This window comes from Octopus sinensis, linkage group LG1 (genome assembly GCF_006345805.1).
Source record: "Octopus sinensis linkage group LG1, ASM634580v1, whole genome shotgun sequence".
In the NCBI taxonomy this organism is placed as follows: Eukaryota; Metazoa; Mollusca; class Cephalopoda; order Octopoda; family Octopodidae; genus Octopus; species Octopus sinensis.
In genome coordinates, this window is record NC_042997.1 from 204,130,304 (window position 1) to 204,157,170 (window position 26,867).

Below are 26,867 nucleotides of genomic sequence, written 5' to 3' on the forward strand. Positions count from 1 at the left end.
GGCAACGACCTTGCTCGAATGCTTTTTTTCATGTGCCACAGCACAAGTGCTAGTAAGGCAACGATCACACTCGAATGGTGTGTTTAACATGCCATCAGCACAGAGGCCAGCTTGTTGCTCTGGCAACGATCTCACTCGTATGGTACTCTTAGCGCTCCACTAGCAATGGATGCCAGTCACCGAGTTTGAACAGTATGGAGTAAAGTGTTTTGTACAAACACACTACACACTCCTGGGTATTGAACTCAAAAGATATTTAACCATTTCGTATGTATTTTTCAGGGTCCTACAGATTGGTTATCAGATGAAGAACAACAGCTCGATGGATTTTCTTGGAGAGGTGGATCTGAGCGAGACACTACCGGAATATTATTATGGAGTGAACCATTTATTATACCAACCAGCTCTGGAGTGGTAAATATGTGGAATCCTACCACATTCTTTTGTTTTTACTTTAACCCTTTCATGGCTACATTTTTTATGAAATTTTTAAAATCTAATCAAGAATTGGCAGGGATTTAGTGAAATAACAAACATTGTGTTTATTATTAAACTGATGTTTGGAATATGACTTACAGATATTTGTCCTCATCTTGTTTGTTGTTAACACAACATTTCAGCTGATATACCCTCCAGCCTTCATCAGGTGTCTTGGGGAAATTTTGAACCTGGGTTCTCATTCCTAAAGTATTTTTCAATCTTTTTATTATTATTATTGTTGTTGTTCTGGTCACTGTCTGGAATCGAACTCGGAATCTTGTGGTTAGTAGCCTGTGCTTTTAACCACTATGCCATATGCCTGTGGTGTAGTGGTTAAGAGCATGGGCTACTAACCCCAAGATTCTGAGTTTAATTCCAAGCTGTGATATGAACAATAATAATAATAATATCGAAAAATACCTTAGGAATGAGAACCCAGGTTCGAAATTTCCCCAAGACATCTGATGAAAGCTAGAGGGTATAACAGCCGAAACATTGTGTTAACAACAAACAAGATGAGGACAAATATCCATCAATTGTAAATAATGTACATAATGTACATAATTCCTCATCTCTTAAATATAGAATTGTAATAAAACTCTCCTCAGCCAGGGGCTCCATAGTCAGTGTAGTTTCAGTGCATCTGTCATTCAAAAACTAATCCTTTGGTATTTTTCTGGTTGCACAACCAGTGATTACTTAGATATTACATAGGTGATAAACATTACAAAGTCAAAAAACTAGAACATGACTAAATTGTTAATTGTACTATATTTGACCAATAAAGTGGGTTACTGGAAACTTAGGACAAACACAAAACCTATCAAAAGATGAATGAACCCAAAATAGGATCAACAATTTTCTAGCAATGGGGTGGGGTGATATAGAAATACACAAAATTGTCAATGAGTGGTTGTAAAAACTACTTTCAGTTCTTGTCAGAATGTCTGTCTGGAAAGGTAATAAGAGCTTCTTAGCCATGGTGGAGGCAACCTATCTACACTGTCATTTTGCCTTTGAGTAAATCCAGCAAAACAAATTTAGTAGTACCCTCTGAGCTTTTACCATTTAGCATTCAGATTACTCTGTCAAAAATAATACTTATTTATTCACATTGTTTTGAATTACTCATGCATTATCTTGAAGCTTTGAGATTTCAACGATGTTATTGTTTATTTTTAGAATGACATTGTAGGGTAGGTGTGAGCGGCTGAATCCAGTCAGTTTGAACCTAATACAAGGCTGAATATTTTGGTTGGATATGGTTGGTTTAAATGCTAAACGATTAAAGTAGTTCCTGACAGATTTGGCTTCTGGTAGCCTCCCTACTGATAGGAGGAGGTTCCAGTCATCTTGGGTCACCCTTGTCATCGGATCTTTCTCATTCATAGTGGAAATAGAGTGATCGTGAGATGCACAGTCCCAAACTTATTACAAAGCTTCAATGCTTAGTTATCTTCTGCAGTGTGGATCATCTTCGATTCCTGGAGATACCATTCTTTTGTCACAGCAGGGCTAGCACCTGTATTTATGATGATAAAATATCACCACTTCCAGTTATTTGTTTATAGTACAATTCATTGATTGTTTTACTAATTCTTCGATCAAAGTACCAATATTTGTATCACTTAAAACATAAAGCTGGCTGAAATGTTAGCACGCCAGGCGAAATGCTTAGCGGTATTTCGTCTGTTTTTACGCTCAAATTCTGCCGACGTTGACTTTGCTTTTCATTCTTTTAGGGTTGATAAATTAAGTACCAGTTGCATATTGGGGTCGATCTAATTGATTGGACTCCTCCCCCCAAATTTTGGGCCTTGTACCTAGAGTAGAAATGAACATTTTGGTAACTGCAAGGCAGCGAGCTGGCAGAAACGTTAGCACGCCGGGCGAAATGCTTAGCGGTATTTCATCTGCCGCTATGTTCTGAGTTCAAATTCCACCGAGGTCGACTTTGCCTTCCATCCTTTCGGAGTCGATTAAATAAGTACCAGTTACGCACTGGGGTTGATATAATTGACTTAATCCGTTTGTCTGTCCTTGTTTGTCCTCTCTGTGTTTAGCCCCTTGTGGGTATTTTGTCTGTTTTTATGCTCAAATTCTGCCGAGGTTGATTTTGCCTTTCATTCTTCTGGGGGGTCGATAAATTAAGTACCAGTTGTATACTGGGGTTGATCTAATTGACTGGCCCCTTCCCCCAAAATTTCGGGCCATGTGTCTAAAGTAGAAAAGAACATTTTGGTAACTCCAAGGCAGTGAGCTAGCAGAAACGGTAGCACGCCGGGCGAAATGCTTAGCGGTATTTCATCTCTCTTTACATTCTGAGTTCAAATTCCATTGAAGTTGACTTTACCTTTCGTTCTTTCAGAGCCGATAAATTAAGTACTAGTTGCGTAGTGGGGTCAATCTACACGATGCCCCACCACCACCCTCCCCCGAAATTTCAGGCCTTATGCCTAGAGTAGAAAAGAACATTTGTATCACTTCATATAATTTTTTTTTGCAATGTTAATATATTTCCTGTTATATTCTGTCATTACATTATTCTTTCGTATCATTGAACTTACTGATGGAAACCGTGTCTTTCCTAGGTTGCAGTTATTTTCATGGACACCCAAGGTGCATTTGACAGTCTTTCAACTGTTCGTGACTGTGCTACTGTGTTTGCTCTAAGTACTATGATTAGCTCAGTCCAGGTAAGTTCTCACTCATAACGGTACTGTTTCTCATAGAGATTAACCTTGTTTCCGAGTCATCTGCAATACTGCATCAAGTCCTCGGACTCACCGGGGGGGGGGGGGGTTAGTAATGGATTTCCATAGTGTGCAAGTGACTGAGATCTGCTCATTTACAGCCGAGTGGACTGAGCAACATCAGGCAAAGTGTTTTACTCAAGGTCACAACACACCACTTGGTCTGGGAATCGAAACTATGAATGCAAGGTTGTGAATGTTATGCCCTAACCCAGTGGTTCCCAAAGTGAGCGGTACTGCCCCCTCCCCCCCTTGTGGGTGGCAGAAAGATCAAGAGGGGCATTGAAAAAAGTGGGGCAATAATAGGGTGACCAAAAGGGTGCGATGGATGTACCCCACCCCACCCCCAAAATAACGGATTAATTATTTTTTTAGTTGTTTCAGCCATTTGATTGCGGCCATGCTGGAGCACTGCCTTTAGTCGAACAAATCGATCCCAGGACTTATTCAATTGGTCTCTTTTGCTGAACAGCTAAGTTATACTGACATAAACACACCAGAATTGGTTGTCAAGCAATGTTGGGACAGACACAGACATACAAACATATATATATATACATACATATATACAACGGGCTTCTTTCAGTTTCTGTCTACCAAATCCATTCACAAGGCTTTGGTCGGCCCGAAGCTATATTAGAAGACACTTGTCCAAGGTGCCATGCAGTGGGACTGAACCAGTAAGCATGTGGTTGGTAAACAAGCTACTTACCACTTAAGTTTTATTTGTGAAATACTGTTGTTTCAAATTTGCTGCAGAAAGTGGTCTATATTTGTGGTGCTAGGAATATGGCATGAATGTCAAGGGGGCAGCAGCCTGAAAAAGTTTGGGAAGTACTGCCTTAGCCCCTAGGGCACACACCTTACTATCTGTAATGTTGCTTTGAGAAATGTGGGTGATGGTAGGATTGCATGGTTAAGGAGTTTGTTTCACAACCATGTGACTTTGGATGATGGTTGCAAAACAAAATACAGTGACCCTCCCTGCAGTTAGTATATATATATATATATGGGGGATGTGTGCCACCCGCGGACAAGGCTCCGCCAGTAGGAAGTGTGCCACTGACGGAGCAGTGTGAGGTCCCTTCCTGTGAAGAGGAGATGCTTCTCCTCCTTTACCACAAGGGAGAGGAGGTGGAAAGATTTTTGAATGGCTTGGGTGACCGAGAACGTAAGGGCACGGTCGGTTCAAGGAGTCCGTTATGGCCTCCGCGGGTAGCTGCGGAAAAAGTAACGGAAGATACTTTGTCAAGGGTCGCAGAGACCTTTGAGAGGAAAGATACGATGATGATGATGATGATATATATATATATATATATATATATATATATATATATATATATATATAGCAGTTGCTAGAGATGTGTTTAATATGTAAGTTGGTCTATCCAATGATGTTACACTGCTGAACTTAGTGGTTATTTAAGCAATGTATTTGTGGATAGTTAAGGGGTTGGACATGGAGTAATAACACCTGAAATACCTCTTTTGCTATCTTCAGTTGCATTGTTTACATCAGGAATCACCAAACATTTTTGACCATTGACCCCCCCCCCCTTTAGCCACTTCAACTTCTACATTGACCACCCTCATCATCAGCCCCGCCTCTCTCTCTCTTTCGGAGAGGCACTGAGCAGCTATACGCACACATACACACACGGCAGTAACTTCCACCTACCGAATTCAATCACAAAGCTTCGGTCGACTCGGGGCTATAGCGGAAGACACCTACCCAAAGTGCCATGCAGTGGGACTGAACCCGAAACCATGTAGTTGGGAAGCAGGCTCCCTAACCACACAGCCATGCCCGCGCCTACATTTAAAATATCTTAATACCTTACCCTACCATATCTTAAATGCATACTGGGTACTGATGCAGACATTAAACGTTGATGATATATAACATCATCATCATTTTAATGTCCATTTCTTCATTCTCACAGAAGTCAAATGGAATGTGTTGAGGCAAATCTCTCTATGGCTGGATGCCCTTTCTGTCATCAACCCTCCTCTTTTCCAAAGTGAATTGATATTTCCCCATCGCAAGACATGTTTTCTTGGAAGATTAGAAACAATGGGCACCACTTGTATGACACTAACACACACATTCACCCACACATATACAACGGGCTTCTTTAAGTTTCCTTCTACCAAATGCACTCGCAAGTTTTGGTTGGCTCAGAGCTATAGTAGAAGACCCTTGAACCTGGTGCCATGCAGTGGGGCTGAACCTGAAACCAGGTGTTTGGGAAGCAAGCTTTTTAACCACACAGCCATGCCTGTGCCTATATGGAGTGGTTGGCATTAGGAAGGGCGTCCAGTTGTAGAAACCAGGCCAAACCAGATTGGAACCTGGTGTAGCTCCCTGGTTTATCAGTTTTCAGTTGAGCTGTTCAACCCATGCCAGCATGGAAAATGGATGTTAAACGATGATGATGATGTGTGTGTGTGTGTGTGCATTTGTCCATTTATCTTGTCATCACACACTCTTCAAATGGAAATCACTGTCATACAATCAGCATCGTTCATTTATGGTCTTCCACAAAAGCATGTCTGGCCGTCATATTGTTCATGCTTGAAGGGCCAGTGGGGGAAATATCACCTTATGTTTCCTTGCTTGGAAACAAGTGATGATTAGTAACAGGAAGAGCATTTTCGCCTTAGGAAATCTACCACAAAAGATTTCATCTAACCCATACAAGCATAGAAAAGTGGATGTAAAAACGAAACCACGAGGAGTTTAAAGTGTTAAAAAACAAGAGGGTAAATTGGTCCCAGCTTAGCTGTGTGGTAAGAAGTTTGATTCTCAGTGACATGGTTGTGGGTTCAGTTCCACTGTGTGGCACCTTGGGCAAGTGTCTTCTACTAAAACCTTGGGCCAACCAAAGCTAAAGCCTTGTGTGTGGATTTATTAGAGGGAAACTCATCGTGTGTGTGTGTGTGTGTTGTTTGTGTGTCTGAGTTTGTCCCCCACCACTGCTAGATAACTGGTGTTGGTGTGTTTATGTTCCTGTAACTTAGCAGTTTGGCAAAAGAGACTGATGGAACAAGTACCAGACTTTAAAAAGTACTGGGGTTGATTCATTTGATTAAAAGTTTTTCAAGGCAGTGCCCCAGCATGGCCGTAGTCTGATGGCTGAAACAACTGAAAGATAAAAGATAGATTTGTTATAGATTTTGAAGTGTATTATTTTTGTAAAAAAATCCTTTTTTTTGTCTTTCTAGGTATATAATATCTCTCAGAACATTCAAGAAAATGATTTACAACATCTACAGGTAAGAAAAAAAAAAACAAACAGTCAGGTATTTGATTTATCCCCAAATTTTATTTATTGAATTTAATTATGGTCTTTTATAATGAGAAAATATTTCATTTGATAATAATAATAATAATAATAATGATGATGATGATAACGACGATGACGACGATGCACATCACACACATACACATCACACATATGTCATACATCACACACACATACATCCCACATCACACACACACCACAAATGCATCACACACACACACATACACACATCACACACACACATACCACACACACACACCACACACACACATTCCATTTCCATTTCAAAATTTTAATCACATAATTATTCAAATTACAAATAAAGTTTGAAATATCAAGTTTTCTAAAATTTAATTTAAATATCACGTGATTTAATTAACAGTTTAATTATCGTCATGTAATTAGTATTCAGTTACATTGAACACTAGAGTTGCTGTAATTGACTTACCCCTCCCCTTTAATTGCTGGCCTTGTGCCAAAATTTGAAACCATCATCGTTAGAGAAATTTGATGAGAACTTTTAATTGATATGCATCATCACATGGCAATTAACTTTTTGTTTTTCATCTTAAATTGTGTTTATTGATTGTGTGTTACCGTATTTTAACATGTACAAAGAAAGAACCCCCTCATTTTGGGGGCTTAAAACTTGGAAAAAAGGTTTTGTAAGGGATTATAATACTATCCATGTACAAGAAATTCTCATATTTTTTAACCTAATTTTTGACAAAAAAGGGTTCCTTATTCAGATAATTTTTTGACAAAAAAGGGTTCCTTATTCAGGTCATTTTTTGACAAAAAAGGGTTCCTTATTCAGGTCATTTTTTGACAAAAAAGGGTTCCTTATTCAGGTAATTTTTAGACAAAAAAGGGTTCCTTATTCAGGTCATTTTTTGACAAAAAAGGGTTCCTTATTCCGGTCACTTTTTGACAAAAAAGGGTTCCTTATTCAGATAATTTTTTGACAAAAAAGGGTTCCTTATTCAGGTCATTTTTTGACAAAAAAGGGTTCTTTATTCAGGTCATTTTTTGACAAAAAAGGGTTCCTTATTCAGATAATTTTTTGACAAAAAAGGTTTCCTTATTCAGGTCATTTTTTGACGAAAAAGGGTTCCTTTTTCAGGTAATTTTTTGACAAAATTGTACACGTTAAAATACGGTAATTAAATAACAAGTTAATTGATAAAATGTCTGAATTTCTACTCTTCAATAATTCTTTTCTTTATTTCTTGTTTGTTTAGTTATTCACAGAATATGGTCGATTAGCACTGGATGCCAATGATAATGAGTCCAAACCTTTCCAGGTAAATATTCAATTCTAACATTGGCACACAGCCATACAGGTGTGACGTGTTTTGGGGCTGCTTGTTTGCCACCGATCAATCAATGCTGACTTATTTGACATCAGATGTTTTAATGTTTCTCTTCTTTAAGTGTTTTCTTTCTTTAACCCTCTTCCTCTCTCTCTCTCTCTCCCTCCCTCCTCTCTCTCCTTTCTCTTCCTCTCTTTGTTTATGAGGAGGGGGAAAGTTTATATCAGTTGTGTTCAATTAGTAAATTGTAATGTCTCTCTCTCTCTCCTGTTTTCTCTGCCTCCTCCCTCCTTCCTTCTCTCCCCTTCTTTCTCTCCCTCCTTCCTTCCCTCTCTCCTTCCTTCTCCCCCTCCTTCCTTCCTTCCCTCCCCCTTCTTCCCTCCCTCCTTCTCTCCCTCCTTCCTTCCCTCCCCCTCCTTCCTTTCCTCCTTCCCTCTCTCCCTTCTTTCTCTCCCTCCTTTCTTCCCTCTCTCCTTCCTTCTCCCCCTCCTTCCTTCTCTCCCCTTCTTTCTCTCCCTCCTTCCTTCCCTCCCTCCTTCTCTCCCTCCTCCTTCCCTCCCTCCTTCCTTCTCTCCCCTTCTTTCTCCCCCCCCCCTCCCCCCTTCCTTCTCCCCCCCCTATGATTGTGTATAGAAGAATATATTAATCAACGAAATTCCAACTTAGTCTGATTTTCGTATTTTATTATTTCCAATTTTCCCAATTTTCCAGTATTGAACTAATCTAGTACTTTCATGCGTTATGTAATCATCAGGTTTATGTAGTGACAGTCATACTCCATCAGCTGTCAACTGTGGAACACAGTTATCACTACATAAACCTGATGATTGCATAACGCATGAAAGTACTAGTTTATTTCAATATTGTAAAATTGGAAATAATAAAACATGAAAATCAGACTAAGTTACAATTTCATTGATTAATATATACATCTATGGAGTGGTGGAAGCACTCCGTCGGTTACGACGATGAGGGTTCCGGTTGATCCGACCAACGGAACAGCCTGCTCGTGAAATTAACATGTAAGTGGCTGAGCACTCCACAGACACGTGTACCCTTAACGTAGTTCTCGGGAATATTCACCGTGACACAGAGAGTGACAAGGCTGGCCCTTTGAAATACAGGTACAACAGAAACAGGAAGTAAGAGTGAGAGAAAGTTGTGGTGAAAGAGTACAGCAGGGATCACCACCATCCCTGCCGGAGCCTCGTGGAGCTTTAGGTGTTTTCGCTCAATAAACACACACAACGCCCGGTCTGGGAATCGAAACCGCGATCCTACGACCGCAAGTCCGCTGCCCTAACCACTGGGCCATTGCGCCTCCACTATACTTCTATACACAGTCACAGAAACTCAGATATGTGTGTATGTGTCTAATGGTTAGGGATGATGTATTGATGATTGTAAGATTGTGATTTTCATTCTCAGACTGTTCTTGAGCAAGATACTTCATTTCACATTGCCCCAGTTCACTCAGCTGTAAGTGGGTCACCAAGTGATGGACTAACCTTCCGGTCAGGGGCAATGTTGACCTGCTTGTCTAGCCAGTGGGATGGCATTGTTTCAAAGTGAAACTGATGCAAAGTGCATTGTGACCAGTGATGTATAACATCTGACTGTCTGGTCAATACCTTAATATGCATATCATCATCATCATCATCGTTTAACTTCCGTTTTCCATGCTGGCATGGGTTGGCTGGTTTGACTGGGGTCTAGCAAGCCAGGAGGCCACACCAGGCTCCAATCTGATCTGGCAATGTTTCTACAGCTGAGTGTCTTCCCTAATGCTAACCATTCAGAGAGTGTAGTTGGTGCTTTTTACATACCCACCGGCATGGGAGCCAGTAAGGTGGCACTGGCATTGGCCATGTTCGGATGATATATATATATTTTTTGAAAAATGAATAGAACTGGATTTTCTGATAATTTTTTCACTTCAATAATTAGATTACCTAATACTTAATAAACATCTAATTAAGTGGGAAAATGACCAGGAAAGCCATTTCTAATCATTTTCTCAAATACATAATACTGTACTCTACTATATATATTTTCTGTGTATCTTTCTGTCGAAGAGCGTAGGCTCGAAACGTAAAAGACTTTTTCTATTTCTATTCCTGAGCGCCATACTAATACATTTGTTTGTTTGTACTCCACCTGCCTTCGTCTTTTGTTTATTTTCGTAAACCTTCCCATTATATATATATATATGATGATGATGATATCGTTTTTAGAAAACAAATTTGAAAGAAGCACACTCTAAGATGTAGAGCAGTGTATATTAAAAATGGGGAAGGCCAGTTTATGGAATTACCTTAGGTTTCCTGTCCATAAAGGGTTTAGCTTTCCCCCTCCATTTTTTTCAAGAGGTCATGGCCCAACAGGTTTTTGGGATCTGATGATATTCCATAAAGCTAAACCCTGTATGGACGGGAAACCTAAGGTAATCCCATAAACACGCCTTCTGTATTTTTAATATATATATATATATCTATATATATAAAAGTGAGGTTGTGTGGTGTCTGTCTCCTACGATTTAGATTCCTAACTACTCCCACATTTTGCAGTGCAGTTTAACCAAAAGCGGGTATCTTATAGTCGTGATTCATATCGAGCCCTTCTGGGTATTAGCGCGTGTCTACGATGAGTCTACGATTTAAAAAAAAATTTACCATCATTTTTTTCCCATTTTTAATGCATTTTTGGCATATATAAGGGAAGTAACTCTCTAAAATGTATTATTAAATCTCAGAACGTAAAAAGCTACAGTAACACCCTCCCTTTGTGGTTAGCCATATTGAGATGGCTATTATACTTTACATCTCTAAAAATGCTTATATAGTTATTTCCCTTACAAACCCGAGCAACACCGGGCGATACTGCTAGTATATATATATATATATATATATATATATATATATCGCGTTTGTATGTTGTAAACGTCAGTGTAACGTTGCTGTTTCCAATTTCTTCTTTCAGGCTTTAACATTTTTAGTAAGAGACTGGAGTTGTTCCTATGAGCACAGCTATGGCATGGTTGGAGGAAATGAAATCCTGGAAAAACGTTTTGCTGTGAGTATCCATCCATCCATCCAGGTTGCTTTTTTTTTTTTTTTCCTCTGTTTCTCTCTCAACTCTTCATATTATGCACCCAGTTTGTTGATAACAATAACTGACAGTAACTTAACGACCAGGCGTTTTCTGAATCCTCCTCTTCATCTGTTTCACTTCAAATACTTTGCCAAATTACTACCAATCCCACCACTCTGTCACTATATTATCTCCTGGCAGTCCTCACGTTGGACATTAAAGGAGAATGATAAAAACCCTTGCTTTATCTTTTACTGGTTTCAGTCATTACACTGCGACCATGCTGGGGCACCGTTTTGAATTTTTGGTTGATTGAATTGACCCCAGGACTTATTTATTTATTTTTTTAAAGTCTGGTACTTGTTCTATGGTTAATGTAGTCTGAAATATATGTTTCTTTATTACCCACAAGGGGGCTAAACATAGAGGGGACAAACAAGGACAGACAAACGGATTAAATCGATTATATTGACCCCAGCGACTCCGAAAGGATGAAAGGCAAAGTCGACCTCGGCGGAATTTGAACTCAGAACATAAAGACAGACGGAATACGGCTACGCATTTCGCCCGGTGTGCTAATGTTTCTGCCAGCTCACCGCCTCTGGTTAATGTAGTCTGAGATATAAACTGTATGAAAAGGTGGCGATATCTTGATGCCAGCGCCGCCTAGGCTAGCTTCCGTGCCGGTGGCACGTTAAAAGCACCAACCGATCGTGGCCAATGCCAGACCCCCTGGCACCTGTGCAGGTGGCACGTAAAAAGCACCCACTACACTCGCGGAGTGGTTGGCATTAGGAAGGGTATCCAGCTGTAGAAACACTGCCAGATCAGACTGGAGCCTGGTGCAGCCCTGGCTTCCCAGACCCCGGTCGAACCGTCCAACCCGTGCTAGCGCGGAAAACGGACGTTAAACGATGATGATGATGATGATAGAAATACTTGATTAGGGTTAAACAGCAACTAATTAATGTTTATTTTTTGTAGATTACTGACCGACAACATTCAGAACTTCAACAACTAAGGAGACATATTCGATCCTGTTTCCAATCCATAAACTGTTTTTTGATGCCACATCCTGGCCTGAAAGTCGCTTCAGATCCCAAATTTACTGGAAAATTGAAGGGTAACTTTATGATAATATTTCTTTTCCTCTGTTTGTGTATTTTCATGGTTTTGTACCCTTTTGTCTTTTACTGCTTTTACTCATTAGGCTGTGACCATGCTGGGTGCTTATTCTGTCGGTCTTTTTTGCCAGATTGCTAAGTTATAGGGTACATGAACACACCAATACCAGTTGCTAAGTGTTGTACGAGGGACAAACAAAGACACACTCACATGTGCATACACACACACACACACACACATACACACACACACACACACACACACACACACACACACACACACACATGGGCACACAACAGACTTCTCTTAGTTTCTGTCTACAAAATCCACTCACAAGTCTTTGGTTGGTCCAGGGCTATAGTAGAAGACACTTTCCCAAGGTGCCACGTGGTAGAACTGAACCTGGAACTATCTGGTTGGGAAGCAAACTTTTTACCACACAGCCATACCTGCACACACACACACACACACACACACACACACACACACACAAAAACAACTTCAGAGGAGATTTCTGACTCCTCCAACTTTTGGTCTGGTTTAATCATAAAAACCAACAAGGATTGAAGATTATCTCAAACTTGGTAATCTGTCAGCTAGAAAGAATATTTAAACAGAAATGTTTCACGTTTTGTTGCTGGTCCATCAGGGTCTCAAATTTCTTTTCATTTGATTTTCTGTGTAAGATTGTCATTGATGCCATCGATGCCATCGTCATCATCATCATCATCATCATCATTGTCGTCGTCGTCGTTATCATCTTCATCATCATTATCATCGTCACTGTCGTCATCATCATCACTGTCGTCATCATGATCATCATCATTGTTGTCATCATCATCATTCTCATCATTAATGTCACTGTTGTTCTTGTCATCATTACCATCATCATCACTAACTTCATAACTGTTGTCGTCATCATCATCGTCGTCGTCGTCATCATCATCACTGTTGTCGTCGTCATCATCATCACTGTCGTCATCATCATCACTGTCGTCATCATTATCATCATCACTGTCGTCATCATGATCATCATCATTGTTGTCATCATCATCATCATCATTAATGTCACTGTTGTTCTTGTCATCGTCACCATCATCATCATTGTCATCATTACCATCATCGTCATCATCATCCTCATAGCTATTGTTCTCTTCTTCATCGTCACTATCATCATCATCATCATCTTACGTACGCATTAAGATGCTGGTATGCATTGGAAAGCTCATCACGGATAAACGAATGCCTGGCATGCCTTTGGTTATAATCCTGTTTGGTTTAGTGGTCTTAGGCCAAGCGACAACGGCCACCTTCTTTCCATCGTGCGTCGGAGGTTCTCTCAGGTACAAAAGCCCTGACTAATGACTGCTGTTGCTAGGATTCCTGTCTTACAGCATGACAGATTGTCTGAGCAGACTGCATGAAGATAGGAGGAGATGTCGTCATCAGTTTCCTGTGGCTGTCGTTCGGGGGGTGGGGGTCACTGTCAGTGCCCTCAGTGGAACAGGATCTGCTCCAATAAGAAACAATGCGTTGGAGGTGGAGAGGGATGACCGTCTTGGGCCGCCGCAGTCAGCGGCACCTTTGATGGGCTGTCATTAAACGTTGAAGCCATGAATGATTGGCCAAGGGAGATAATTCTAGCAGACTGTAACTACTTGAAATATTTCGTCACTTAAAAAACTCTAGCGATATCCTGTGATCGTATGTGATGATATATTTTGAAATATAAGGCGGCGAGCTGGCAGAAACGTTAGCACGCCGGGCGAAATGCTTAGCAGTATTTCGTCTGCCGCTACATTCTGAGTTCAAATTCCGCTGAGGTCGACTTTGACTTTCATCCTTTTGGGGTCGATAAAATTAAGTACCAGTTATGCACTGGGGTCGATGTCATCGTCATCATCATCGTTTAACGTCCGCTCTCCATGCTAGCATGGGTTGGACGGTTCGACCGGGGATCTGGGAAGCCAGAAGGCTGCACCAGGCTCCGGTCTTATCTGGCAATGTTTCTACAGCTGGATGCCCTTCCTAATGCCAACCACTCCGTGAGTGTAGTGGGTGCTTTTTACGTGCCACCTGCACTGGTGCCAGGCGAGGCTGGCAATGGCCACGGTCGGATTGGTGCATTTTACGTGCCACCGGCACGGAAGCCAGTCGAGGCGGCACTGGCTTCGGCCACGAGTCGGATGGTGCTTTTTACGTGCCACCGACACGGAAGCCAGTCGAGGCAGCGCTGGCAACGGCCACGATTCGGATAGTGCTTTTTACGTATCTCCAGTCCAGGGGTTCTGGCATCTGCCGGGTGCCAGTCATAGGATTGGTTCACTTTCAATTTCACTTGCCCCAACAGGTCTTCGCAAGCAAAGCGGGGTTGGCATAGGTGCCTGTCGTCGGATGAGGTTCGATATCAACTTCGCTTGCCTCAACAGGTCTTTGTGTGTCCAAGGGAGGAAAGGCATAAGTTGGCTGGACTCACTTGTCCTGCCTGGTCTTTTCACGCACAGCATATTTCCAAAGGTCTCGGTTGCTGGTCATTTCCTCAGTGAGACCTAAAGTTCGAAGGTCGTGCTTCACCACCTCGTCCCAAGTTTTCCTGGGTCTACCTCTTCCACGGGTTCCCTCCACTGCTAGGGAGTGGCACTTTTTCACACACCTATCTTCATCCATTCTCGCCACATGACCATACCAGCGCAATCGTCTCTCTTGCACACCACAACTGATGCTCCTTAGGTTCAACATTTCTCTCAGGGTACTAACGCTCTGTCGAGCATGCACACTGACATTACGTTTGTCCCCTGTATGTTTAGCCCCTTGTGGGTAATAAAGAAACAGATATATTTTGAAATATGAGCCTCATGATGTGGGACCAGCACTAAACGCCCTAAACCCAATCCATCTCATCACTCTTACCACTCTGTCCATTTCTCACTAACCCCTTTCCTCTGTTCCTCCCCTACTTTCTGTTCTGTTACTCTCTTGGCTACCACCACCACCGCCAAACACCTATAAACCTATTCCTCTCATCATATCTTACCCACTTTCATCGTCGCTCTTCTCTCTATCCTTCAGCTATAGGGCTCCATTTAGCCATTTAGTTTTGCAATCCAGCCTCACTAATAGCATTGCTAGGTTAAAAAGTACTCAATACACTCTGGGAAGTGCAGGAAGGGCATCTTGTCAGAGAAACCAAGCCAAAGCCGACATTGGATCATGACACTGTATTCTACATCAGATTGTGCCAACCCACACCAGCATGGAACATTGGACATTAGATGATGATGATTATGTGATCTTTTATCTTCTACTTGGTTCAGTCATTAGACTGTGGCCATGCTGGGGCACAGCCTTGAAGAATTTTTAGTCAAATGAATCAACTCCAGTACTCTGTTTTTTTGTTTTTTTGAAATTTTTTTTAAAGCCTGGTACTTATTCTGTTGGTCTCTGTTGCTGAACTGCTAAGTTACGGGAATGTAAACACACCAATATTGATTGTCAAGCAGTAGTGGGACACACACACACACAAACACACACACACACACACCACACACACAAACACATACACACACACACACACCACACAAAACACACACCACACACACACACACCAAACACATACACACACACACACAAACACATACACACACACACACCACACAAAACATACACACACACACACACACACAAACATACACACACACACACACACACAAACACATACACACACACACACACACACAAACACATACACACACACACACACACACAAACACACACACACACACACACACACAAACACACATACACACACACACACACACACAAACACATACATACACGCAAACACACACACATTTATATGACAGGCTTTTTTTTTCAGTTTCTGCCTGTTGAATCCATTCACAAGGATTTGATCGGCCTGGGGCTATAGTAGACAACACTTACTCAAGGTACCACACTGGGATTGAACCTGAAACCACGTGGTTGGGAAGTAAGCTTCTTACCACACAGCCACACCTGTGATTGATGATTTATTTGTGTGATCTTGTCTGGTAATGTATCTTATGGGATGTCAGGTGGCACTGTGTGTCCCCCCCCCACTGATTTAACCAGCCTAATATTCCAATATTTCCTTTCAGATATTGAACCAGACTTCAGACAATATTTACGCTCCCTAGTTAATCACATACTGGCTCCGGAAAAATTAGTTGTGAAAGAAATCAATGGTACTAAGATAACTTGTGGAGAATTGGTGGAATATTTCAAGGTAAGTCACCAAAGAATTTCCATTAATTTCTAAATGTCCTTATCAACGGTTTATGCTAGTGATTCATGTCAACATTTTATGTACATTAATATTTTATTGTAAGGTGATGGGCTGGCAGAGTTGTTTGCCAAAATGCTTAGTGGTTTATTTGTCTGCCTTTAAGGCGGCAAGCTGGCAGAATCGTTAGCATGCGTGGCGAAATGCTTCGGGGTATTTTGTCTGCCGTTACGTTCTGTGTTCAAATTCCGTCGAGGTCGACTTTGCCTTTCATCTTTCGGGGTCGATTAAATAAGTACCTATTTCTTTACTACCCACAAGGGGCCAAACACAGAGGGAACAAACAAGGGGATTAAGTCGATTATATCGACCCCAGTGCGCAACTGGTACTTAATTTATTGACCCTGAAAGGATGAAAGGCAAAGTTGACCTCGGCGGAATTTGAACTCAGAACGTAACGGTAGACGAAATACTGCAAAGCATCTCGCCCAGCGTGTTAACGTTTCTGCCAGCTCGCCGCCTTAAATAAGTACCAGTTACGCCGATTAAATAAGTACCAGTTATGCACTGGGGTCGATATAATCGACTTAATCCGTTTGTCTGTCCTTGTTTGTTCTCTCTGTGTTTAGCCCCTTGTGGGCAGTAAAGAAATAGGTATTTCGTCTGCTGTTTCGTTCTGAGTTCTAATTCCGCCGAGGTCGACTTTGCCTTTCATCTTTCGGGGTCGATTAAATAAGTACCAGTTATGCACTGGGGTCAATATAATCGACTTAATCCGTTTGTCTGTTTTTGTTTGTCTTCTCTGTGTTTAGCCCCTTGTGGGCAGTAAAGAAATAGGTATTTCGTCTGCCGTTACGTTCTGAGTTCAAATTCCGCCTTTCATTCTTTCGGGGTCGATAAATTAAGTACCAGTTACACACTAGGGTTGATATAATCGACTTAATCCGTTTGTCTGTCCTTGTTAGTCCTCTCTGTGTTTAGCCCCGTGTGGGTAGTAAAGAAATAGGTATATTTGTCTGTCTAACATTCTGTGTTCAAATTCTGCTGACTTTACCTTTCATCCTTTTGAGACCTGGTGGGGGTGGGAGTTTGATGTAATCAGCTTAGCCGCTCCTCCGAAATTGCTGGCCCTGTGCCAAAATTTGAAGTTGATATTTTATTGTGTTTATTTAATATCAAGATTTTGTTGAAGCCTTGCAGTCATTCTCTCTAACAGTCACAGCTAGTACAAGGGAGATAATCACTTTTCCATAATTGGCAGCAAGATTAGAAATATAAAATTGAAATTAAGGAATTGTAAAGAAAAAAATGCATAGAATTCACATATTTAATTAATTAATTTTTTTTGGGGGGTGGGGGTGCTTAATGTGAAGATCATAAAATTTCCAGTCATTGATAATCATGTATAGCATCATTTCATTCTTTTTCAAATTCATCAGCATGACATGACCTGTGACAGGTTAATTGTTATAATTCTGGTTATGGCTGTGTATTTATTCTGCCAGAAGGCGGCGAGCTGGCGGAAACGTTAGCACACCGGGTGAAATCCTCAGCGGTATTTCGTCTGCCATTACGTTCTGAGTTCAAATTCCTCTGAGGTCGACTTTGCCTTTCATCCTTTTGGGGTCGATAAATTAAGTACCAGTTACTCATTGGGGTCGATGCAATCGACTTAATCCGTTTGTCTGTCCTTGTTTGTCTCCTCTATGTTTAGCCCCTTGTGGGCAATAAAGAAATAAGAGGTCTTCTGGTCCATTCTTTGATGTCATCCAGCCAGTATCTTTGTTTCCCATTAACTCTTCCCTCTAGGATGTGGATGCTGAAGCTCTGGGCCCTGGTGAACAAGTCCAAAATACTGCAGCTTCCACTTCCTAAGAGATGTCAAAAATTCACTTTCTATTCCTATTTCTTCAAGTACTGACTCATTTGTTCAATGGTTAACCCAGCTGATCCTAAGCACTCTTTAGTAGCACATTGTTCCAAAAGCTTTGTGTCTGGCAATATTATATACAGAATACTGTATATAATTCTATTCTTGATTCGACGGTCATTCGGAATGCTCACAGCAGCCATATTCCTACCACTCTATGTCACGCTGGTGAGACCCATATTGGAGTATGGGATTCAAGCCTCTTCTCCTTATCTCCTCAAAGACATACAGCATCTCGAAAGAGTCCAGAAGCTGGCTACCCGCATGGTTCATGGTCTCAAAAATTTGTCCTACGAAGAAAGGCTGAGGACGCTCGACCTTTATTCTCTTGAAAAACGCCGCCGCCGTGGTGATCTCATTCTCGCCCAAAACATCATAAGCGGAAAGTGTAACCTCTCGAAAGAGCTGTTCTTCACTCCTGCTCCAGAGCATCGGCTGCGGGGTCATTCCGAAAAGCTCTACCTGCGACGATTTCATCTCAATCGAAGGAGAGGAGCTTCTCCGTCCGGGTTGCGGATCCGTGGAACAAGCTGCCAGACGAGATGGTGAAGATGCCGACGACCGCTTTGTTCAAAGCCTCCCTGGACCTCAAGTGGCCTGAACTCTTTACATGAACACCACCCTGTACTTAACTCCATGTCCCCCTACATGGCCTTGCTATTTGCTTTTGAGCCAAATTAACTAACTAACTAACTAACTAACTAACTAATACTAATCAATAATTATTGAAATGTATTTCCAATTTCTTTGTGTAATTTATATTCAAATTGAAATGATTTTCAAATTTCTGTTTTATTTTATCTTATTCAGGCATACATCAAGATCTACCAAGGAGAAGAATTACCGGAACCTAAATCTATGTTAGAGGTAAGCAATGCTGGTATATTCTTTGTTCTTAGTCTGTTATGGTGGGGTGGGGGAAGGAAGCCCCAGCAATGGTTAAAGTTCCTCGTTTGATGAAATATTTCAGTTTATAAAATTAGTTAAAAACTTCATCAACTTAATTGAATTTACTTTTTGTAGCCCATCATCATCATCATCATCGTTTAAGAGAGCCTTTTTGTTAAGTTTGAAATACCAGTTTAATAAAAGTAAAGTTAGTTAATTTAGTCAACACCTTCAAAATTGTGATTATTTTCAGACTTTATTGAAATAGAACCAGAGGTGGCCCCAGGTGGGTTTGTATCAAAAGAGCTTAAACATAATCCTTGATGTTTTCCTCTTTCCTAGACACAATTGTCATCATCTCACTATTATTGTATCAAAGAAAGTTTCCTATCTTTGTTCTGTCTCCTTGTTGAATTCCCAGTTTCTAAACCTTGTGTCTGTCTGTTTGTCTTGTTGCAGGCCACAGCAGAAGCTAACAACTTGGCTGCCGTTGCATGTGCTCGCAATTACTATTCAACTAATATGGAAGCTGTAAGAAATTTTATTTCCTTTTAAATTCCAGTTTTAATCATCATCATCATCAATCACAATTTTATGTTTGCCTCCTCTCACCCTCTCTCCCCTTTGTTACAAAGTGGACAAGTCTGACAGCATCTTGCCATTTGATACACTCTCTTGTTGTCTGATACTCAAAGCACCTGAGACACCTTGGTCAGTTTTGTTGTGTGTGTCATGTCTTTAGAGAGCAAAGCCTATGTAGCTGGATGTCTTTACTATCCCCGACCACTTCACAATGTGGGCCAGGTGCCTTTTATCATGGTATTCGTACAAAAGAAGGAATTTGCAGACCACAGTAAAAGTTTAGATTATTGATACTTGATGGTCAGATTCTGGTGTTAATGACTTGACATAGTCATCAGTTAGCTACCTTTCGGAGACCCCTTTCGGTCACGAATGACCATGGGATTGCACCTAGAAAGTTACCCTCCGAGGCACAAGTCTGAGCAAGGTTGTTTACGGACGACCAGCAGTCGCCCATGCATACCGGCCTCCCTTCTCCATGCCACCATTGTTATCCAAGGGAAAGGCAAGGGCTGATACAGCTTGGCACCAGTGACGTTGCAACTCATTTCTACAGCTGAGTGAACTGGAGCAATGTGAAATAAAGTGTCTTGCTCAAGAACACAACACACAGTCCGGTCCGGGATTCGAACTCATATCACAGTCGTAAGGTCGACGCTCTGACCACTGAGCCACGTGCCTTCACTTATCTACCTTTAGTAGTTAATTATATCATTTGTTATGGCTTTGTCAGGAAGCAGGGATGGAGCTGTCTTAAGTACAGTGACATCAGTGCTGTTAATGTTCAGCTCAAACGTTTGTAAATTGTAAGAAATAAGCACAAGTTGGGGCTGGAATTGTATGTGTGTGAGTGGGATCACACACTGGTGGGGAGGAAGGATTGGATGTTTTCTTGTATATGTCTTCAGTTGACTATAGTTATTTCTGTTAAAGCTTCCTTATATTCTATACATTGCAGGCAGTTGGAGGAGACCGACCTTATCTTCATCCAGATTGTTTGAATAAAGATCACGCAAAGTTCCAGGAGGAAGCTCTAAAATTATTCCGTTCCACAAGAAAAATGGGCGGATCAGAGTTCAGTCATTCTTACGAGGAGAAACTTCAAAAAGAAATTGAAGGGTTGTTTGTGAACTTTTGCAACCACAACGAGGGCAAAAACATTTTTAAAACTGCTCGAACCCCTGCTGTCCTTGTTATTATGATGATTTTCTTCTATTTTGGAGCCACATTATTTGCTTTCTTTGGACTCAGCCCAGTGGCAGCACTCTTTAACTTGATTATGTGGATTGTTCTCTTATTGATCATTGTTGCAGGTTATGTTCGTTACAGCGGAGAATACATTGACATTGGTTCTGCAATCGATCAATTAGCTGAGAAAATCTGGGAAAATGTAAGTATTATTGTAATAATTATTGTTTTCATCATCATTATTTAGTGTCCATTTTTCGATTCTAGCAGAGGCTGGATGGATTGGCAGCATTTGATGGCTGCAGGGACTGTATCATGCTCTTGGATTCCGTTCCAAACGCTAACCTCTTCATAGCATGTACTGGGTGCTTATTTTGTGGCACCAGCACTGTTGAGGGTGCCTTGCAGCCTACAAGACTATTAACCCTCAGAGAGGCAGTTTTATGCTAGTAGATGAGGGCTTAAAGCAGCGGTTATCAACCAAGGTCCATATGATCCTTGGGGTTTCCATATAGGATTTAAAAAAAAATTTATTTGCAGTAAACTGGTTATACTTCTACATTACACGAAATCCTCAGCATCCTCATCATGGTTGCTTAACATCTGCCTTCCATGCTGGCATGGGTGGGACGGTTTGACAAGAGCCGACCAGGCAGAAGCCCTGCACCAAACTTCTGTGACTGTTTTGGCAAGGTTTTTACAGCTGGATGCCCTTCCTAACACCGATCACTCACTAGTGGACTTAGTGCTTTTTACGTGGCACAAGCACAAGTGAGGTCAGTTTTGGCAAGGTTTTTACAGTTGGATGCCCTTCCTAACACCAACCACTTTGCAGTGTGGACTGGGTGCTTTTAAATGGCGCCTGCACTGATAGGGTCACCAAGTACTTGCAAGACAAAAAAAATTCTCTTTTGAGAGGAGAAGGGGTCATTGGAGACAATTCCAAATTATATTTAATTATGAAAATACACAATTTTTTAAATATACATTGAATGGTTATGGGGGTCCAGTAGAGTAAAATAGGGTCCATTAGACAAGGAATGGTTGAGAACCTCTTAGTTTAAAGCATGAGAGAAAGGACCAGAGTAGGAGAGGTTTCTCATTGTAGGGCAGCTACAGGGTTGCTCAGATTTTAGAAGAGAGGCTGAAGTGGGGGAGAGATAAAAAGAGGGACAATGAAGTGTCTGAGTGAACCCTCAGGGTATGAGAGGGATAGAAGTGAGTGGGGGTGGGGAACAGAAGAATGAAGGGTGTGGGTGGGTAAAGGCTACAAGAGGGTATGGTAGAGTTGAGAGATGGGGAAATGGGTGAGGAGGTGAATATAAAAATTAAAGGGACAAGTGTTAACTAAATAAAGAGAGGTAAGGAAGAGTAGAGATTGGATAAGGTTGAGGGGTGGACGAGGGGTGAACAATGATTCATGGTGTGGGGTGTTGAAGAGTAGCAGAATAATGATGAGACAATAGACGGTGGGGGGGGACGATGAGGAGGAGAGAGAGAGAAAGAAACAAGTGTGGTGGTGGCGGGGAGATAGAGAGGTAGGCGTAGTGTATGGAGGGAGTGAGAAACATGGTTGCGAGGAAGATAAGGTGATTTGGTGACTCAGTGGATGGGGTGGGTAAGCCAATGTAAAGTATGGGTAGGGAGGACAATATGAAGGACAAGCTGTGTGTGTCGCAAACTGTTCCATCATAATCATCATCATCATCATCGTTTAGCGTCCGCTTTCCATGCTAGCATGGGTTGGACGGTTCGACGAGGGTCTGGGAAGCTAGGAGGCTGCATCAGGCCCAGTCTGATCTGGCAGTGTTTCTACAGCTGGATGCCCTTCCTAACGCCAACCACTCCGTGAGTGTAGTGGGTGTTTTTTATGTGCCACCAGCACAAGGGCCAGAGGAGGCTGGCACCTGTGTAGTGGGTATTTTTTATGTGCCACCAGCACAGGGGCCAGAGGAGGCTGGCACCGGCCACGATTGGTTGGTGCACTTTTTATGTACCACCGGCACAGAATCCAGTCAAGGCAGCGCTGGCATTGGCCACGTTTGGATGGTGTTTTTTTACATGCCACCTGCACGGGTATCACAACGACAATTTTATTTTGATGTTGATTTACTTGACTCAGTAGGTCTCCTCATGCACAGCAGGTCACCCTACAATCCAAGCTAAGCACAGCAGGCCGTCCTACGATCCAAGGTACCTTGAATGGGCTGGGACTGGTTATGTGAAGCTGGTGTAGGATACGCTGTGGACTCACTTTATTTGTCGGGGCTTCGCAGTCTCAAATTTGTTTCCCATTTCTAAAACTATTCTAAGTTTTTGGATTGGATTATAAGACAAAACTTTCATAATCTCATTCTGATTTAGCTTTAGTTTCTTGCTGCAAGTGTCTGTTTTGGATACGGCGAGATAAAGCGTTTGTCGCTGGATCACTGGGATTTCTCAAAGCAGGTAGCTAACAGAGTTATGCCCCTTGATGCAGAGGTTTCTTCGTGATGACTGAATAATTTCAAATTTTTGCCACGAAGGTAGTTGATTACATCGACCCCAGTGTATAACTGGTACTTATCTAACCGACCCCGAAAAGATGAAAGGCAAATCGACCTCGGTGGATTTTGCACTCAGAACATAGTGGCAGACGAAATACCTATTTCTTTATTACCCACAAGGGGCTAAACATAGAGGGGACAAACAAGGACAGACATAGGTATTAAGTCGATTACATCGACCCCAGTACGTAACTGGTACTTAATTTATCGACCCCGAAGGGATGAAAGGCAAAGTCGACCTCGGTGGAATTTGAACTCAGAACGTAACAGCAGACGAAATACCACTAAGCATTTCGCCCAGTGTGCTAACGATTCTGCCAGTTCACTGCCGCCGCCTTATAATAGCACATAATGGCTACAATAGTAAGTGAGGCCTGGATTTCAGATGTTCTTGTGGATGGGTTTTCTAATCTCACAGCCTCTCCCCACCCTATTTTATGGTTGATTATATGAATACTAAAATCAAATGAATGCATATTACATCTTTATTTGTTTTATTGTTTCTCTCTGTTTTTCAGGTTATTTCTCACCTGTTGGCAAAAGCGGGAGAACAAACAGCTAAATATGCTGTCAAGAATCAAATGAAAAATAAAAAAGTCTGAACAAGCAAAGGGCAGCCAAAAAATCCCCACAAGAAAAACAAAGAGAAAACCTGTTGAATTATTGCAGAAAAAATAAAAATTATCAAAAAAAAAAAAGGTTAAAATATTTAAAAAAAATATTTTGTGATTTACCCATTTTTTCACTCAACTTGGAGAATAACACTTCTCTTTCTAATAACTTTCTCATTCCAATTATAGGAAACCTGGAAAACATTCTTTTTTTTTTTTTTAAGAATTAACTCTTCAACTCAATTACAGTTGTCTTCATTTCACTTTTAGAAATGTCTTTTCAATATGTAAATTGAAGTATTTTCATTTTTTAATTTATTATTTCTGACATGATAGAGAAACTTAACCTTTCCACCCCCCTGCAGACTCCTTTAGAACCTTCTCGACCTTTCTTTTATGTGTAAATAGCCTCCTTCTTTGTTTGTCATTTTCAATTTTTCATTTTTGGTGAGGGGAAAATAAATGTTAGCTAAATATTATTACCAATATCATTATAATTATTAGCATAACATCTGTTTGTTAAGACCTAGCTATTGCCTCAGCACCAAACTTTGATCATTCCTAATAATAATAATAATAACAGTAATAATAATAATAATAATAATAATAATCCTTCCCATCATTAAAAATATCATAAACTAATAATTTTCCATTGGTTCAATATTTCTTAAAATTAAGAAATTTTAAAGTTAAGAAAGTTTCTTAAAATTAGGAAATTTTAATCCATCAAAATTGATCCACTCCGTGTAAAGACGTCTTTTTTTAAAAAATTTCTACCTAAATAATCCATTGAGTTAATTCCACTAACTGCTGTTTGATTTTTATGACTTTTAATAGCTGAGAAATAAACTGAAAGCTATCAGCTCTGAAATAGCATTGTATTGTGTTGTTGTTGTTGTTGTTGTTTAGCTTTAAGGTCAGCCTGGATCAAGCAGACCTATGATCAAAAGCATTCCAGCAATGACCATCTCATCTTTTTTCAGACATACTGCACATAGGACTACATTATACAATTTGTCCTTCTGTTTGTTTTTATTTTTAAAGACAGCAGAGTGTGATTTGAAGGAGATTTGGCTGCTATTTCTGACAGGTCGAGCGACCGCGTAGAGGCTCCCTCATTAGCTCGCTGTCTTAGCACATTATAATTGTTTATAAACAGTGGTTTTGAATGTTTTATTGAATGAAAAGTTAAATGGTTTCCAGTTTCTTAGGTAATTTTTTTTTTCTGTACAGTTTCAAAAACTAACAAAATAAAACATGTGCCTTTTGGAGTCTGTACACCACTGCAACTCTTCCTCAATTTCCTGTCTCTAGAATCTATGATGTGTAGATCACTGATGAATGCTGCTTCTATTGAAACACCCTGTCTAACCATTGCTATATATATAAACATATATATTTTCCCAACCCCACCTCATAATTGTGAACTGAAATCACACTGGTTCTGGCTCTGGTTCTATATCTTAATCGCCATCATTGATAATACACAGATTGATTTGCTATTGTCTTTTGTTTAAATTTCCATAAGTAATAAAAACCTAAAACCAACCTACAAACAAACATCTTCATTAATATTTCATGTTAAAAACAATTTTTTTTTAACAAGGTGGATGGCTTAACGAGATGGTACACATTTTAATGGAAATTTTTTCATTCAACTAATTTTATGACAGAGATGTGGTGTGGATATATATGTATGTATGTATGTATGTATGTATGTATGTCTGTCTGTATATATGTATGTATATGTCGAGCCTAATTGTGTTTATTTGCTTCACTACCTGTCTTTTTCTCTCTCTCTCTCTCTCTCTCTCTCTATATATATATATATATATATATATATATATTGTTACGAACCACCTGCCGTCACTCAAACTCTTCGGAACCTGGGACCCTACCAAGTCAAGCGACGACGATTGACCGGCCCAGTCGAACGGGGAATTCGCCACGGAAAGAGAGGACTCGGTAGAGGAATGGCAGCGAACACGAACCGGCGACCGGAGAGATCAACAACAACAACAGGAAGAGATACAGAGAGAGACGGCGGAAGGCAATTGGCTTACATTTAAAAACAGTTTATAACAATCATTACAATATCAGATACAGCAAAGAAAATACAAGCAACAGAATCAACAAAATCAAAGGCATGCACGATGCAGTTCAATGTTCAAATCAGTTCAATTCACGATACAGTTCAGAGACAAATCAGAACAGTTCAATACATTAAAGTCTTTCTCTTTCTTTCTTTCTTTCTCTTTAACACAGTTCTTTTCAATATTCATTTATTTTCTTCCTCTTTTCCTTAATTCACAAGTCTTTCTCCTTTTTTTTGACACATCAATTCTTTTTTAGTTCAACAATTCTTTTTCCTCTTCATCACAGATTACAATTTACGTCACAATTCTTCCTTTTACATTTCACATCAAAACATAAACAACCAAAAGACACAAACAAAACTTTACTGAACGTTTTTTCCCAGTCTGCAACAATTTCAGAAACTCCTACTACAACAGCCATGCCTTCCATCCGCCGTAATCCCTCTCTTTTGCTCTCAGTCCTCTGTGTATGTCTTTCTCAACCTGTCGCTGCCTCGCCCTGTTGCCATCTCACTATCGCCACCTTCTTGGCTGACCGTCCGTATCACTACTGTCTTTGGCCAAAACTGACGACTGACTGACCACAAGCTCACAGCGCGTCGCATTTTAAGTAGTGGTTTCTCGAACTTTCCCTGACCGGAACAGGGCCAAAGGTCTCTTCCGAATACATAAATTTCCCCAGAAACCGACAGGACAAAA

At 40.8% G+C, this 26,867-nt stretch overlaps 1 protein-coding gene across 5 annotated transcripts in view; it reads left to right on the forward strand.

The window, feature by feature from the left end:
• Positions 1 to 25,632, forward strand: part of LOC115210584 (atlastin-2) — a 106,164-nt gene extending 80,532 nt beyond the window's left edge. For all 5 annotated transcript variants that reach the window (XM_029779201.1, XM_036508465.1, XM_029779190.2 and 2 more), the window contains 11 exons: positions 283 to 414; positions 3,072 to 3,176; positions 6,459 to 6,509; positions 7,780 to 7,842; positions 10,831 to 10,923; positions 11,926 to 12,064; positions 16,203 to 16,330; positions 19,068 to 19,124; positions 19,605 to 19,676; positions 20,686 to 21,117; positions 23,980 to 25,632. In XM_029779201.1, coding sequence (XP_029635061.1) covers positions 283 to 414; positions 3,072 to 3,176; positions 6,459 to 6,509; positions 7,780 to 7,842; positions 10,831 to 10,923; positions 11,926 to 12,064; positions 16,203 to 16,330; positions 19,068 to 19,124; positions 19,605 to 19,676; positions 20,686 to 21,117; positions 23,980 to 24,063 — 1,356 coding nt within the window. In that variant the 3' untranslated portion in view covers positions 24,064 to 25,632. The remainder of the gene's footprint in view (positions 1 to 282; positions 415 to 3,071; positions 3,177 to 6,458; positions 6,510 to 7,779; positions 7,843 to 10,830; positions 10,924 to 11,925; positions 12,065 to 16,202; positions 16,331 to 19,067; positions 19,125 to 19,604; positions 19,677 to 20,685; positions 21,118 to 23,979) is intronic.
• The last annotated feature ends 1,235 nt before the right edge of the window (positions 25,633 to 26,867 follow it).